General features: G+C 40.6%; 1 protein-coding gene across 10 annotated transcripts in view; it reads left to right on the top strand.

Moving 5' to 3' along the window:
* Positions 1 to 15,015, top strand: part of LOC122561838 (protein TASOR 2-like) — a 98,934-nt gene that overhangs the window by 62,264 nt on the left and 21,655 nt on the right. For all 10 annotated transcript variants that reach the window (XM_043714066.1, XM_043714067.1, XM_043714070.1 and 7 more), the window contains 4 exons: positions 1,731 to 2,190; positions 3,982 to 4,078; positions 7,286 to 7,456; positions 11,569 to 13,601. In XM_043714066.1, coding sequence (XP_043570001.1) covers positions 1,731 to 2,190; positions 3,982 to 4,078; positions 7,286 to 7,456; positions 11,569 to 13,601 — 2,761 coding nt within the window. The remainder of the gene's footprint in view (positions 1 to 1,730; positions 2,191 to 3,981; positions 4,079 to 7,285; positions 7,457 to 11,568; positions 13,602 to 15,015) is intronic.

Raw genomic sequence — 15,015 nt, 5'->3', positions numbered from 1 at the left:
TCAAGACACTTTCCTGTTTACAGGCACCCTCCTGTGAGATTGATGCCATGTTCCCAACCTCCAGGTCCTGCACCCTAAAGCTACAGTCTAGGTTCCCATGCCCCTGCAGAGTTAGTTTAAACCTTACCGAATACTGAGAGGCCTGGATAGCGTGGATGTGGAGGAGATGTTTCCACTAGTAGGAGAGACTAGGAGCTGAGGGCACAGTCACACTGAGAAGGGACAACTCTTTAGCACTGAGACAAGGAGGAATTTCTTCATTCAGAGGTTGGTGAATCTGTGGAACTCAATGCCACAACACGTTATGGAGGCTGAGTCATTGAGTGTATTTAAGATGGAGATAGATAGGTACTTACTTGATTAGTAAAGGCATCCAGGGTTATGAGGACAAGGCAGGAGGATGGGGTTGAGAAACATATCAGCCATGATTGACTGGTGGGGCAGACTCAATGGGCCCAATTCTACTTGTCCATCTTATAGTCTGATGGTCTTGTTTCTGATATTTTCCATTTACATTTGCAGCTTTTAATATAAACAGGTTTGTCTTTATTCTGTACATATTCTCTGGATGGTTTCCCACCCTCTGGCTAGTTAGTTTAAACCAATTCCAATAGCAGTAGCAAATGTCCTTGTTCACTTCCCATCGGCTCCTGAACCGGTCTCAATAACACAGAAGACTAAAGCCCTCGCTCCTGTGCCATTTTTTCAGCCATGTGTTCATTCACTTATTCTTCCAATCCCTACACTTACTCGCACCAGGTTCCTGGGAGTAATCCTGAGATTTTTGCCTTGAAGATCCTGCTTTTCAGTCTCTTGCCTGGCTCCTTAAGTTCTCCTTCTAGGATCTCATTCCTCTTTCTGCCTTTGTTGTTGGTGCTACTGTGGACCATGGCCCCAAGTCTTCAACCTTCCCCAAAAGAATGTCCTGCAGCTATCCTGTGAGCCTGATATCAGAGACATAACGCACCATCCTTGAGGTCATGTCTACAGCCAGTGAAATGTCGTTCTATTCCCTATTAATTGAATCGCTTGCTATTATTATCCTTCCCGTCATGGTCCATCCAACCCAAACAGCTGGATTACACATGGTGCCACAAACTTGGCTCTTGCCACATGACTCTGACAAGCCAGTGTCTTAGCGGAAAACCGGCTGGTGAGTGTGAGAAACTTGGCTGACTCCAGCACCTGGTCTTCCTGGTGTTACCGATTGACTCTCTGCTTACATGCTCCTAACATGTGGTCTGACCACTTTATCAAATGTGCGATCCACATTGGTGTCAGCTCTGTGGATACACAATAGTGATGCCAACCTCCTCTCAGACCCTGTAGCGGGGGAAGGGGGGGTATTTTCTGCCAACAAATTCACCACAGAGCAGAGCACATTTTAAAAAAAACCCTCCAGTGTGCCTAATCTAGATAACGTTACTGCCAAATGTACTGAATAAACAGGCACTCCCAATAAACAGGAGAGCAAACTGGAAGAGGAGTGCTGGAAAGTCTACGCATCCCATTATAGTCAAGTCATTGACTGGACAGGTTTTTTTCAATGGGAAAATGATGGACTACTTCAAATATTAGGTTCACTCCCCTTTAGCAAAACTCAAGAGATTAGAGGTGCAGAATTCTATAAAAGAAAAGTCTGGTAATTGTGCTCAGGAATACCTGTAGGTTTCTTTTCCTCCAGTTAGTAATGCTTTCACCCCATCTGCCCTTTTCCTTTCCCCTTTTAGGCCCTGGGATCCAACGATCCAAGAGACCATGAAGGAAGTGAAGCTTATTCTTCATATGTGGATCGGGTTGTTTTATACCAAGTCTAGTGAGATGCTGCAGACCTCGATAAGGCAGGTACAGGAACGCTATGGGACTCTGGAACCTGCTGCAGGAGATCTGCACACAGAACTGACTGCTGTGGGACAGCCTGCTTTCAGTGAAAGTGGTTCTGAATCAGCCACTTCAGAAATGCAGCAGACGGCAGAAGTAATCATCTCGTCCGTGATTAAGAGGATTGAGAAGAAATCAAATCTCGTCACTTCTTGTGATGGTGAAACACTGCCTTGTGCCACTTCGCAACCAGATGAAGAACATCCTCTGAGTGATGAAAGTGCAAGCAGTAATGATAACATACAAAGTCCAGAAGCACTAGGTTGCAGTGGTGGTCTGCAAGACTCAGCACACACCTCTTCTGGACAGGTCAGTACTCCTACTACTGCTGATGCTGCTTTCTAGACATGACTTGGAAGTTATTGTTTGTAATAAGGGACAGTATTTTGTGTAATTCCATTTTCTCCGTTCAGGCAGAGGCCACTCAGCCCATCTTATCTGCACTGGCTCTCCAAATGAGCAAATAGTTTCAGGACCAGTCTCTTGTGTTCTTCCCATAACTGTCCTGGTGCATGGAAACTCTACAGAGCTCCTAGCTTATGATTCTCTCCAGAGTAGATCATATTTCAAATTAACTGGTACCAACTTATTTCATCAAATAGAATGCAGATCCCCTAAGAAAGGAAGGGTCAGCTGTTTGTTTCGATTCAGCAGTCAATTCCTTTAGTCTTTTTCCCAGAAATATTTCAAGACATCAATGATTGTTCTAGTCCACTCCTTTACCATCGTATTTTCAATTTGCAAACTCCCCTGAAGAGAATTCTAATCTTTGTTAGCCATGTAGGTTTGAAGGAATGCCTTAAAGACTGAAAGGGAGGCAGAGAGTTTTAGGGAGGGCCCTTTCAGAGTTGGCCCGGTTGATAAAGGCACAGTCAGTGTTGGTCTAATTAAAAATCAGGAGTACTCAAGAGGCCCAAATGAGCGGTGTGTAGAGTGCCAGAGGCCTGGACAAGATTCCAGACCCTGTCTCTCTTTCGGTTTCCCAGACCACACAATGTATATCTACAGCTGTAGGTAGTGGGAAAAACTCATAAAACTGCAAGTGGTTATGAACTTAGGATCCCTACAGTGTGGAAGCAGGCCCTTCAGCCATCAAGTCCACACCAACCCTTTCAAGGGCATCCCACCCAGAACCACACCCATACCCTATACCTGATACACTTCTCATGGCTAATCCACCTAGCCTGCACATCCCTGGATGCTATGGGCAATTTAGCGTGGCCAGTCCACCTAACCTGCACACCTTTGCACTGTGGGAGGAAACCGGAGCACACAGAGGAAACGCATGCAAATAGGGGGAAAATGTGCAAACTCCACACAAACAGGCACTCGAGGGTGGAATCAAACCGGGTCCTTGGTGTTGTGAGGCAGCAGTACTAATCATTGAGCCACTGTTCTGTCCCTATATAAGCTTTCTTTATTTGTCATGGTATGTTCATCAGTATTTATTGCTCCACTAATTGTCCAGAGGACAATTTAAGAGTCAACCACATTGCTGTGGGCCTGGAGCCACATTTGACCAGACCAGGTAAGGATGGCAGATTTCCTTCCCTATAGACATTAGTGAACCATGGTGATTGTCACAACAATGATCAGTGCAATCGATGTTAGGCTAGATTTTTATTCCAGATCTTTTTGTTGAATCCTAATTTCTTCATCTGCCATGGTGGGAGTCAAACCCATGTTTTCAGATTATTAACCTGCGTTTCTGGGTTACTATCCAGTGACATTACTATTGCATCATCAGTTCCCTGCGATTGAGATGGAACTTCTGAAATGGTATAGAATGTGGAAGAAAACAGCAGATTTCATATCTTTAAAAATACTAATGTCTAGACAGTGGACTGTTGGCTAGAAAGGTAGAAGTGTTAGGTCTTTTAGGATTAAGATAAATGAAAGTAGATAGCTATGAGGAAGGAGAAATGGATCAGAGTGATGTAATTGTACATAAATGTATTTTCAAATTGATGTTTAATAGCAGTTATGTATTTGAGTTTAGTGACTTATAATGATGTGAGGAACTATTAAGTGGAATTGCTATAATTCCTGTAGATCAGTTGGATGTAAATTGCTTTAATTTGTACTTTATTTTGTGAATAGGAGTGTGAACAGGAACCCACTAATAACCTACATGCTGCTGGGCTGGAACAGGAGAACCAGGAGCTCAATTTGTCTCTGAAATTGACTTCATTAACAGGTTTGGGATTGTTACTATTCTGAAAGTTGCTGCAATTTGCACAGGATTGTGTTGTTAACACAATGTCAGTAAGGTTTAATGTTTTAAAAGTATTCGTGTCATCATTGTTCATTTCATTAACATGTCATGAACATTGACGTTCATGTTGAAGAAAATGATCCAATTTGTTTTCTTAATGTCCATAGTGTAGTGATTAGAATGAGGTCAACCAGGTGGACCACATAGAATATGAGTTCCCTGACTGGGGCTGTTAACCAGGTCCAGTCATGGAATCCTGGCTGACAGATATAAACAGGAGTGTCAAGGATTCTGCTCACTCTAGGAGCTAGCTCTGAGCTAGCTGGGTCAGTGTCACGTACTATGCTCGGGTAAATAAAGGGTGACTTGGTGATGGGATACTGGGCGCCGTGGAATTATTTCATGAAGTACTGATTGAATCCACTCCTTGGTATTGGCATAAAGAGTAGATTCTGGAATAGATTATCTGAATGCACAATTCTGGTGTGGAATCGTGTGCATGGGCAGTCTGTCATTATTAAATATTAACATTCCTGCCCCTCATTCATGGCAAGAACATTTAAGCACAGCATTTACATTTAAAACAATGAAAATGCCATGCTAACCTGCCTACATCTTTCTCCAAATGGCTTCAGTTTTCTGAGTTACTTTTTAAAGTATTGCTAAAGCCCAGGTTTTCTTAGAGCCAGTCCAGGTTTTGTATGGATTGGGCAGTAGTTTCTAATTGGGAGGGGAAAGGAAAAGCATGAGTGGTAGTCATATTAGATCAGGGCTGTCAATCCTTTGTTCTTGTGAGTTACAAAGAGCCTATGGAGTACACAGAAAGGTGTTCTTCCTGTGAAGTCATGGAGTCATTTAGTTTATATAGAGACTCTTCAGCCCACCAAATTTGCTGACAAACAAATGCCAAGTTACGATAATCCTGTTTGCCTTCACTTGACCCTTGGCCTGCCATGCCCTAGCATTTTAAGTGAATTTCCATTTGCCTCTCATTCTGGTGCTTCAATATCGGGTTTATCAATGATTGAGAAATTAGATTAAATGAGAACACGGCAGATTTTATGTTGTGTTATTTTGATCCCAAATCAATTGGTGAAGTGTAAAATAAGACACTAACATTTTTCTCAACAGTAGATTTATTCACATAATGGAACATTTACCTGTCTGCTTCCTACCAACTGACAGAGTGTCCCAGCAGTCTCTCTTTATAAGTGTTCTAAGTACTCACACAAACAATGCCCTTGACCTAAGTAATTTAAGAATATAGTTAATATCCTATTGCTAATTTGTTGCAATAGGACCAGAAGATGACATATTCTAGATCCCCTAGCTGGGGAAAACAACCTGTACGTTTATACCCTGTCAAGCTTCTTTGGAACCTCATAAGCTTCTTCTTTTCCAACTAACCTCACCAGCAGCTCACCTTGTGAGAAGGTGATCTCCCCCACCACTGCACCAATTCCACCACCTGCTCCACACTGCTTCATCCCCACTCACTCCCATCTTTCAAATGCTGCTATTGTACCCGCCTCTATGATTTCCTCTGACAGCGCATTCCACGCATGATTTCCTCTGACAGCGCATTCCACACATCACTCTCTGTGTGTAAAAGACTGCCTCCGACATTTACCTTAAATTTCCCCCTTTTACCTTTAATCTATTTGCCCTAGTAATTGACATTTCTACCCTGGGAAAAAATATATTGATTCTATCCATACCTCGTGTAATTTTGTAAACTTCCATCAGGTCGCCCCCTCAACCTCAAGTGAAACCAAACCAAATTTGTCCAATCTTTCCTCATGTCTGAAAGCCTGTAAACCAGATAAACCTTCTCTGCACCCTCTGCAAAGCCTCCACATCCTTTGGTAGTGTGGTGACCAGAACTACAGAATATTCCAAACGTGGCCTATCTAAAGTTCTATTCAACTGCAACATGACTTGTTGAGTTTTATATTCAATGCCATTGAAGGCAAGCATGTCATATGCCTTGTTGACCACATTATCCACTTATGTTGCCACTTTCAGGGAACTGTTGACCTGTATGGCTAGATACCTCTGTATTTTAATGCTTTTAGGGATTCTGTCGTTTAAAATTCAATTTAAATAAAGTGAAATTTAAATTCAGTTTTTTAAAAATTTGGGATAAAATAATCTAATGACAACCATGTAACTATTGTTGATTGATGTAAAAATATCCCTTTTAGTTCACTAATATCCTTCAAGAAATCTGCTGTCCTTAGCTGATTTGGCTTCTCTGTGTTTCTAGACCCACAGCAATATAGTTAGGGATGGACAATAATTACTGACCTTGCCAAGAATACCCTCATCCTATGAATGATCAATCATATTATAATTGCTCCATGGGGTATCTTCTGCATGAGATTATTAATCCTATCTAATTGCACAGTATCAAGTCCAGTAGAGCCTGCATTCTGGTTAGCTCTAGAATGAGCTGTTCTAAGAAAATCTTCCAAAAAAGTCTAATAATTCCTCATCAAGACTACCTTTTTTTCTGTTTTACATGTCAAATAAGATCCCCCATGGTTGATACTATTTTGTCCTCTATGATTTGCTTCATCATTTGGTTACTGTTTAGAGGCCTGTATACCACTTCATCTCTTTTCTTTACCCAAACCACTTCTACATCTCAGTTTCCTGAATTTAGATCATCTCTATCTGTTGTGCTCATACCATCAGTAATTAGCAGTGCTCCACCTGACTCATAGGCTGCAAATTTGACTCCCACGCCCTTGACCTACCTTAAAGGGCTCCCGATAGCAGTTGATCTGCCTGCTTCCTTAATTTAGTGCACTATTTTTTTTTTTGATAACATTCATCTCCTTTTTCCTAAAGGAAGAACAGTAGTCTGCCAGTATTCAAATAATGGTGCTTCCTGTGGACTTTTTTGACGTAAATCTTCATTTGTCGATGACGTAATTTTAAAATATTGTTATTTTGTCTGGATACGGGTTGGAATGGGTTCTAGCCCTACCTTTCACCAGCTGACACTCGTGAGGCATCTCGAGTGCAAAAATGACTTTGCTCATGGGTTATGTCTTTCACCATCTGAAGTATCGTAACTTTAAGTCAACTTTTGAAGTAATTCTTTAGATGGGACCATTGTTAATATGTTGGGTAAGGATTTGTTGGGCATTGATGTGTAACAATGCTATGACGTATGTTCAACAGATGACAGAAACATGACTGACTTAGTACAATACAACGATGTCCAGGATGCAGTTGATGGATCTTTGGCAGAAAGAAACCTGGTGGACTCAAATCAAACAGACAACAGAGAGGATGCTTCTGTTATAAAACAAACTGATAATACTCAGCAACATGGACTGGATGATTCTGAAGGTAACCGTTATAACTACACCAATATTTACTATAGGTCACTGTATGTTAGTCAAACATTAAAGCTTTAAAATAGCCTTCTAAATGTAAGAGTCAACTTGTAAGTGTGTATAAAATCTGATGGGTTTAGGTGGTTGAAATGTATCTTAAAACCTCGCATCTCTTCTTGCAAACATGTAGATGACCTGCTGGATACCATGCACTGACTTTTAAGGCAAATATAGCCCTAAACCTGCCATTCACTTCTCCAATACTGACATTTTTGCAAATACTTTTTCCCTTCAATTCCTTAGTTTCTTGGATCTCTAATTCTGGTACAATTCTTGTGTCCTCTTCAGTCAAGACAGAGGCAAAATAACCATTCAGCTCCCTTGCCAATTCTCTACTTGCAATTATAAATGCTCATGACTCTACCTGAAATGGGTCCACTTTTATATTAGCCAAATGTTTCCTTTTTGCATTCCTATAGAAGCTTTTATAGTGCATTTTAATTTTTTTATGGTGTTTACATTACTCAGACCTGCTGAGTTTCTCCAGCAGTTTCTGTTGTTATTAATTTCATGTCACGTGATCCTGTATCTAAAATCGCTTGTTCACTAATTGGTTTCTCAACATAATACACTAGAAAACCATTCTTAAAGAATCCCAGAAACTCATCCCCTCTGCATTTAATCCTAATTAGTTTATCCAATCTGAAGCACAGGTTGCAGTCACCCATGGTTACAGATATATTCTTGCTACATGCTCCTCTAGTTTCCTGACTAACACCATGCCTCAAGCTACCACAACTATTTGGTGGCCTATAAATAATTCGCACCGATGTTTGCTGCCTCGTGCTTTTTCTTAGCCACCAAACGCATTTTGTTTATTTTGATCTCCAATCCTCCCATACCGATTTACTGATCTCCATCGTCAGGCCAAGACCACCTCCTTTTCCTTTTGTATTCTCCTTCCCAAATATCTTATTTCTTGTAAAATTTAGTTCCCAGTCTAATCATCCTACAACTATGTTTCGTTAAAAACACCGACTCAGTTTTCCTCTAAGTATGCATTTAGATCATCTTGTGATGAAATGCTGTGTGCGTTCAGGTAGAGAATGTTTCTTATGTTTTAAAGCAAAATACTGCAGATACTGGAAATCTAAACCAAACAGAGTGCTGGAGAGCCTGCTGAATTCCTTCAGAATTCTCAGACCTTGTCCTCATCTTTTGACTTTTTGACATTGTTCCATTTTATAAGCTTATTTGGTGTACTTCATTTTGTCTGTCTTTGAGTTTCACTTGCTAGTTTTCTTCTTCCTTTTCTTCCTCCAATTTGAGCTACACCTGAGATTCCCATCCCCCTGACAATACCTTAGAAATCTGATGTACTCCACCCTGAATCATTTTGCTAGCCACACATTCAATCACTCAATCCTTCCATTCTTCTCCCTACTATCACGTGGCATTTGTGAGTAATCCTGAGATCAGACCTCTTCAGGTGCTGCTTTTAATTTGCTTTCTAACCCCCAAAAATCTGCAGGTTAAAATTGTCCCCAGTATAGGACCAGGCATGCATTTTGGCATTGAGAAAATTGGGTTGCCTTATATAATGTCTTGAGTTATAAGTTATATTCTGCTAAAGTTTCTTGATTGCCAGGACAACATGCAATGAAATGTTGTACGTACCTCATTTGGTTTCACATCTTTGATTCCTTAAAGACCAAACAAGACTTATGATTTTTTTGTCTAAGTATTTATTTATTCATGCATGCATAGAAAGTATTCTCATCAAAGATAGTGGATAACTCTCCAATTTGCTGCAAAATAATGGTTTTATGCTCCGTTTACAGATATTGGATATCTAGGAAAAGATTATGCATTTACACACACTCTACCTAACCGCGTTCCTTCTGCTCTACATTCCAAGTTTATACACATAAACCACATTTTGCAATCATATTCGAATCTATACATATGATTATAATATCCAATCAAACTGTCATGTTCACATCTATTGACGACAAGCTTGTGCTTTGTGATGATCGGATACTGCCCTTTTACCCTCCTTCATGTCAATCTTGAATGTGAGTTTAACTTGCGTCCTAAAATGCAAACCCTTTGAAAGTTATTCAAGCAAAAGTGTTTGTTGAACATGAATACGCAGAAAGCTGATTTTTCCTTCATTAATCAGGGTGAGTTTGTTGATCCCATGCCACCAACAAGCTGTTGCATTTGAAGGAAACATGGGTCAGCAAATTGCTAGGACAGAGCATTGAATTTACCCTGGAGTCTTCACACACAATAGTGTTGCGTCAAACGTACAAAGGACTGTCCTGTTCATGACTCACCAAACCAATTGCCACCAAATTAAACCAAGCAATAGCTTCTTTTCCTGCCCAGGCTGTTGCCTGTAAAGTCTCCTTCGAGCTCCCCCTTCTTCCTCATTCACACACTGCAGAAAATAAGTAGTTTCTTTTGGGATACATTTCAATGGTGTTCCTTCAGTGTTCAGAAATGCAAATTATAGTGCAGTTCTGCAATTCATTTGTTTAATTATACATAACTTGAGCTTTGTAATTCTAATCTTGGACATAATATGTTTGTTTTTTATTCATTCACGGAATGTTAGAACAAAGAACAATACAGCACAGGAACAGGCCCCTTGACCCACCAAGACTGTACAGACACATGATGTCTTTCTAAACTAAAAACACTGTCTGTAGCCCTATGTTCCCTGTTTATTCATCTATCTGTCAAGGTGCCTCCTAAATGTTGCTGTTATATTTGCTTCTGCAACCTCTTCTAGTCGGGCACTCCAGGCACTTATTACCCTGTGTGTAAAAAAAACTTTCCTCTCACATCTTGATTTGATTTATTACTGTCAAATGTAATGAAATACAGTGAAAGTATTGTTTTGCATGCAACCCAGACAAATCATACCTTACATTAGTACATTAGGGTATTATTACAGAATATAGTGATACAGCGACAGAGAAAGTCCATAAAAAGATCAACTCTAATATAGAAGGTCCATTCATAAGTGTGATAGCAGCAGGGAAGAAGCTGTTCTTGAATCTGTTGGTACATGTTTTCAAACTTTTGCCCAATGGAAGAGGATGGAAGAGAGTATAACCGGGGTGGGAGGGTCTTTGATTGTATTGGCTGCTTTCTCGAGGGAGTGGGAAGTACAAAATGACTCAGTGGAAGGCAGGCTGGTTTGTGTGATCTCCTTTAAACTTATCCCTTTTACCTTAAAACCTGAGTCCCCTAGTAATTTACATTTCTAACCTGGAAAAAAGACTCCATTCTATCCATGCCTCTCAATGATTTTGTAAGCTTCAGTCAAGACATCCCGCATCGTTTGACAAACCGAATTTGCCTAATTTCTCCTCATAGGTAATTACCTCCAAACCAGGCAACATTCTGATAAATGTTTTTGTACTCTCTGCAAAGCCTCCACATCCTCTGTTAGTACAGCGACTGGAATTGTAGAATATCAACATTCCAAATGTGGCCAAACTAAAGTTCTATGTAGATTACCAATTTTTATTTTCTGTGCCCCAACCAATGAAGCCAGGCATGCCATATGCCTTATCCACCTGTGTCACAACTGTTGACGTAATTGACACGGCCAGCATTTATTGTTCATCCCTATTTCCCTTGACTTTGATTTGCAAGGACATTTGAGGGCAGTTTAGAGTCCGCTGTAGTTGCTTGTCAGCTCGATGAGGATGGCGTGAACTCAATGAGATTTTACAACTGCCTGGCAGGTGAATGGTCAGCACAACTGATTCAAGCATTTGCGTTCATTCCACATTTATTTTCCAACTCTGTGTAGATTTTGGTGGGGTTCAAACTCTTGTATCTGGATCTAATGGTCAAGTCTCTGGATTGCCAATCTAGTAGTACGACCAGCCTTGCTGTTTAGGTTTAGTGCATCTTTCTAATGACCAAGGCATGATTTTGGTAAAATGTTCAGTCATAGTGAAGAATCAGATTAAATAATATGTTAACCACAATGATGTCATTGGTAAATAAAGTGAATTTGTTTCTAGTCTCTCTCAGCCAATAGCATAAATAACAAAAGGGTCATTTCAAAGCAATTTAATGAAATCTGTATGTTTTCCTGTTAAGCAATGGAGAGTGAGAGTCCTTTGCCACAACCTTCAACATGTACAGTTTCTGTTGTGGAGAAGCCAAGAAGTGTGGATAATGTCGATAATCCTGAGCTGGAAAGTACAGAAGTGGAAATCATTCGGCAGTCTTCGGTTATTAAAGAGATGCTTGATATCCAGCTGCCAACAAAGGAACCAGCTCAGAGTACAGAGAGCTTGAACTTGAGGAATGCAAGTGCTTCACCGAATTGTGAAAAAGTGGATAATCACAGTGAAAATAGACTTCAGACTGAACAGCTTGATAACCTTGCTAGTTCGGAGGATGTTGAAAATACAACAAGCACAGAAGACTTGGGAGCTATCAAAGACACAGTTGCAAATGAAAGAAGCATGCCACAGGATACATTTAATGGAGTGGACCATATTGATACTGCTTCACAAAGCTCTCCTTTGACAGTTGATGTACCAAGTCACACTCGCACTCTAAACTCTTCAGAATCTTGTAATGTCATCATACCCAACAATAACCAGACTGTGGATACCAGTCATCCAATGCACAACACATCTGGGCCATCGGTGAAAGAAAGTGCTTGCTCTTATGTTGAAAGTTGTGCCAGTGATAATTTATTCCGAGATGTTGCAGAGACACAGAGGATGAGAGGTATTAGAAGGTTGGTGAGTGATGGAGAGATTACAAGTGATTCCGATCCTGAATGTCTAGGCAATGTGAAATCTCGATTCCCAAGTGATGAATTGAGAAGGCAATTAAAACCTCAAGTTATCTTTAATCAAAACTGTGCATGCAACCTGAAAGCTCAGCAAAAGCAGGAGTTAGTTTGGTCCAAGGACTTTATTGCACCTTCTGAAAGGTATGATGGCCCTATAGAATCTGCTTTTCCTCTCAGAGACTTTTCAGAAGGCTCAGATATTAAAATACCATCGGTCGCTAGAGAATTTTCTGGAAGCAAAAAGGTGTCCAGGATAACTTGCAATGCCAGCAGCCAGAAGATCAAAAGGAAAAGAAATGCACACAGAGAGACATCTGATAACGGAGATTCAGAAGATGGGGATTTCACAGTGAACTGGAACAGCCAAAGTGGGCTGCTGCACATGCGAAATGTTGATGTGAATCATTCACCAGAAGTTTTAGTGGAGGAGATGAGTGACAGTGATGCCCCTGTGCCTCTGACTGTTAAAATCCCAGATCTTTTTGGAAGACCGAAAGTCTACCAAAACTTTACTGTCACTGCAGAGACCCGGTGGAAATCTGACCAGCCAACACGACACAGATGGATTACCAGGACCTGCTGTAATTGGCAAAGGGAGCGTACTGCTACCCACCCTTCGGGAAAGTGTGACTGGAATGCAAATCACTATAGAAACACCAGTTCAATTGAGAAAATTCTCAACTTGGAGTATTTCAATTTTTCTCGGGATCTCAAAAGTGTGGTGAACAGAGCAACCGCTGGACCATTCACAAGCCACTTTTCATCTTCCAGGGATGGAAATAGAACAGCCCTGAGGAACAGAAGTATCCAAATGGTTTCCAGTGGGAGACTAATTGGGAGGAGGAACCCACTGACTGTGACAATATCATGCCGAAATGTTGACCAATGCAATGGGAGGCAGTTGCCCAATAAAACATGGACACCTTCTTGGACAAATGGAGGGGATGAGACTTTGCAACGAAAAACTGATGCATTTTCCAGACCGAAGTGTTACACAAGTTTCAGTCGCAAGAGGCCATGCAGTCAACCTCATGTTGTGATTCGCGATTCAGTGGAGCATGCAGATAGGATGCCAAGAAAATCATGTTGCACCAGGGAGAAAGGGTCACCTTTGGCTGACGAGCTGCTAAATGCAAAACGGAAGGAATACAAAGAGCTTCAGGGTGGTGGGAGGAAAAGAACTGATCCATTTTTGTGTCTAATAACTGAGTTATGCAGTGACTTGCACCAAAACTTAAGCGAAGTTGTAAAAGAATCCTGGAAGGGCACTTTCAAGTTTTATGTCTTTGAAACAAATTCTGATCCATTTTTTAAGGAAATTAAGGTAATTGTACAATTCATTATTTTATATGTAGAAATCTCTCCCATTGTGATCCATTTTTTGTTCTGTTACTTAGATCTGTGATGATAAACTGTCAATGTAGACTTACTGTGCTGTAATTACATCTTCCTGCCACTGGGAACACTATAGTGCCACCAGTTGTGGCGGAATGAATAATGAATGGCCAATTTCTGTTATAGATGTAGGAGTTTGTCACAAGAAATATAGGAATAATGTGGCTTTAAACTGAGATCTGAATTATGTCCAATTATTCTCTGCACTCTAAGCTTCTTCAGCTTAGGATTCTCTTCCAGTCTGGATATCCAACAGAAAATTGACTTTGGTATTTAAAAAGGATGCTTCTGTCCTGTGTACATTTCCTGTCTAAGTAGTATGAACAAAGATTTTGGGTTTATGTAATGTCTTTCATAAGCTCCAGATGTTCCCCCAATTTGCTTGAGTTTGCTACTCGATAAGAAAGGTAGCTTTGTAGCTATGTATGTGAAAAACAAAGGCAAAGACAATCTGAGCTCAATGCTGACTGTGCAAGTTAGGAATGATTTGAGGTCTGATGTCCCCCATACAGTGGGATGTTAGGAATAGATGATAGAATGCATTACCTGGAAATGTGATGAAGGCAGGTTCAATTGTGGTATTTTTGGACACTTATGGTGTGGAGAGAGCTGGGGAAAATGCAAGCGATAGGCACTAGATCTGCAATAGGTAATAGAGTCAGTACTGACACAATGGGCCGACTGGCCTCTGGCCTCATCTGTGCCATAATAATTCTGTGACATGTGATGTCAGTATGGTGTTGTGAATAATTATTGACCAATGTCCTTTACTCATCCATCACCATCCCTGGCTGTGTCCTTTTTATACTGTTGTGACCGCCCCCAATATTTTTGGTGGCACAAGTCGGGATACAATGTTCTGTCTTTATGTAACCCATTTCTATTATATGTCTCTTCAATGGGAGCTGGATTCCATCTGCACAGCCTGGTCCAGTTATTCGCCAGTCCCATTATCTTTTGTTTTATATTCATGGATATGAGCTACTCTGGTTGGCCAATATTTATTGCCATCCCTGCCCCAACTACCCTTGTCAAGGTGCTGGTTAGCCTCCTTCTTGACTTACTGCAATCTCACACGATGTAGTCATGAAGCAAGTTCCAGAATTTTGACTCTGCTGTAGTGATGATATCTGAAGATGATGACCCTCTGTCCTGACTCAGTGTGTAAGGGTGAATCGATTAATACATAAATTATCATTGATTTTGTAATATAAGGAAGACCAATTCTTAAAGCAGCACCATGTGCATAGAACATTCACTTTGTCTAAATCCTGCTGATTTAGAAATATGTTTCCAGTGTTCATAATGCATTATTCTATTTTATTTTAATTCTATATGTATAA

Source organism: Chiloscyllium plagiosum, chromosome 23 (assembly GCF_004010195.1).
Source record: "Chiloscyllium plagiosum isolate BGI_BamShark_2017 chromosome 23, ASM401019v2, whole genome shotgun sequence".
NCBI lineage: Eukaryota > Metazoa > Chordata > Chondrichthyes > Orectolobiformes > Hemiscylliidae > Chiloscyllium > Chiloscyllium plagiosum.
Note: the sequence above shows the minus strand (reverse complement) of the source record. Positions and strands in the feature narration are given on the sequence as shown.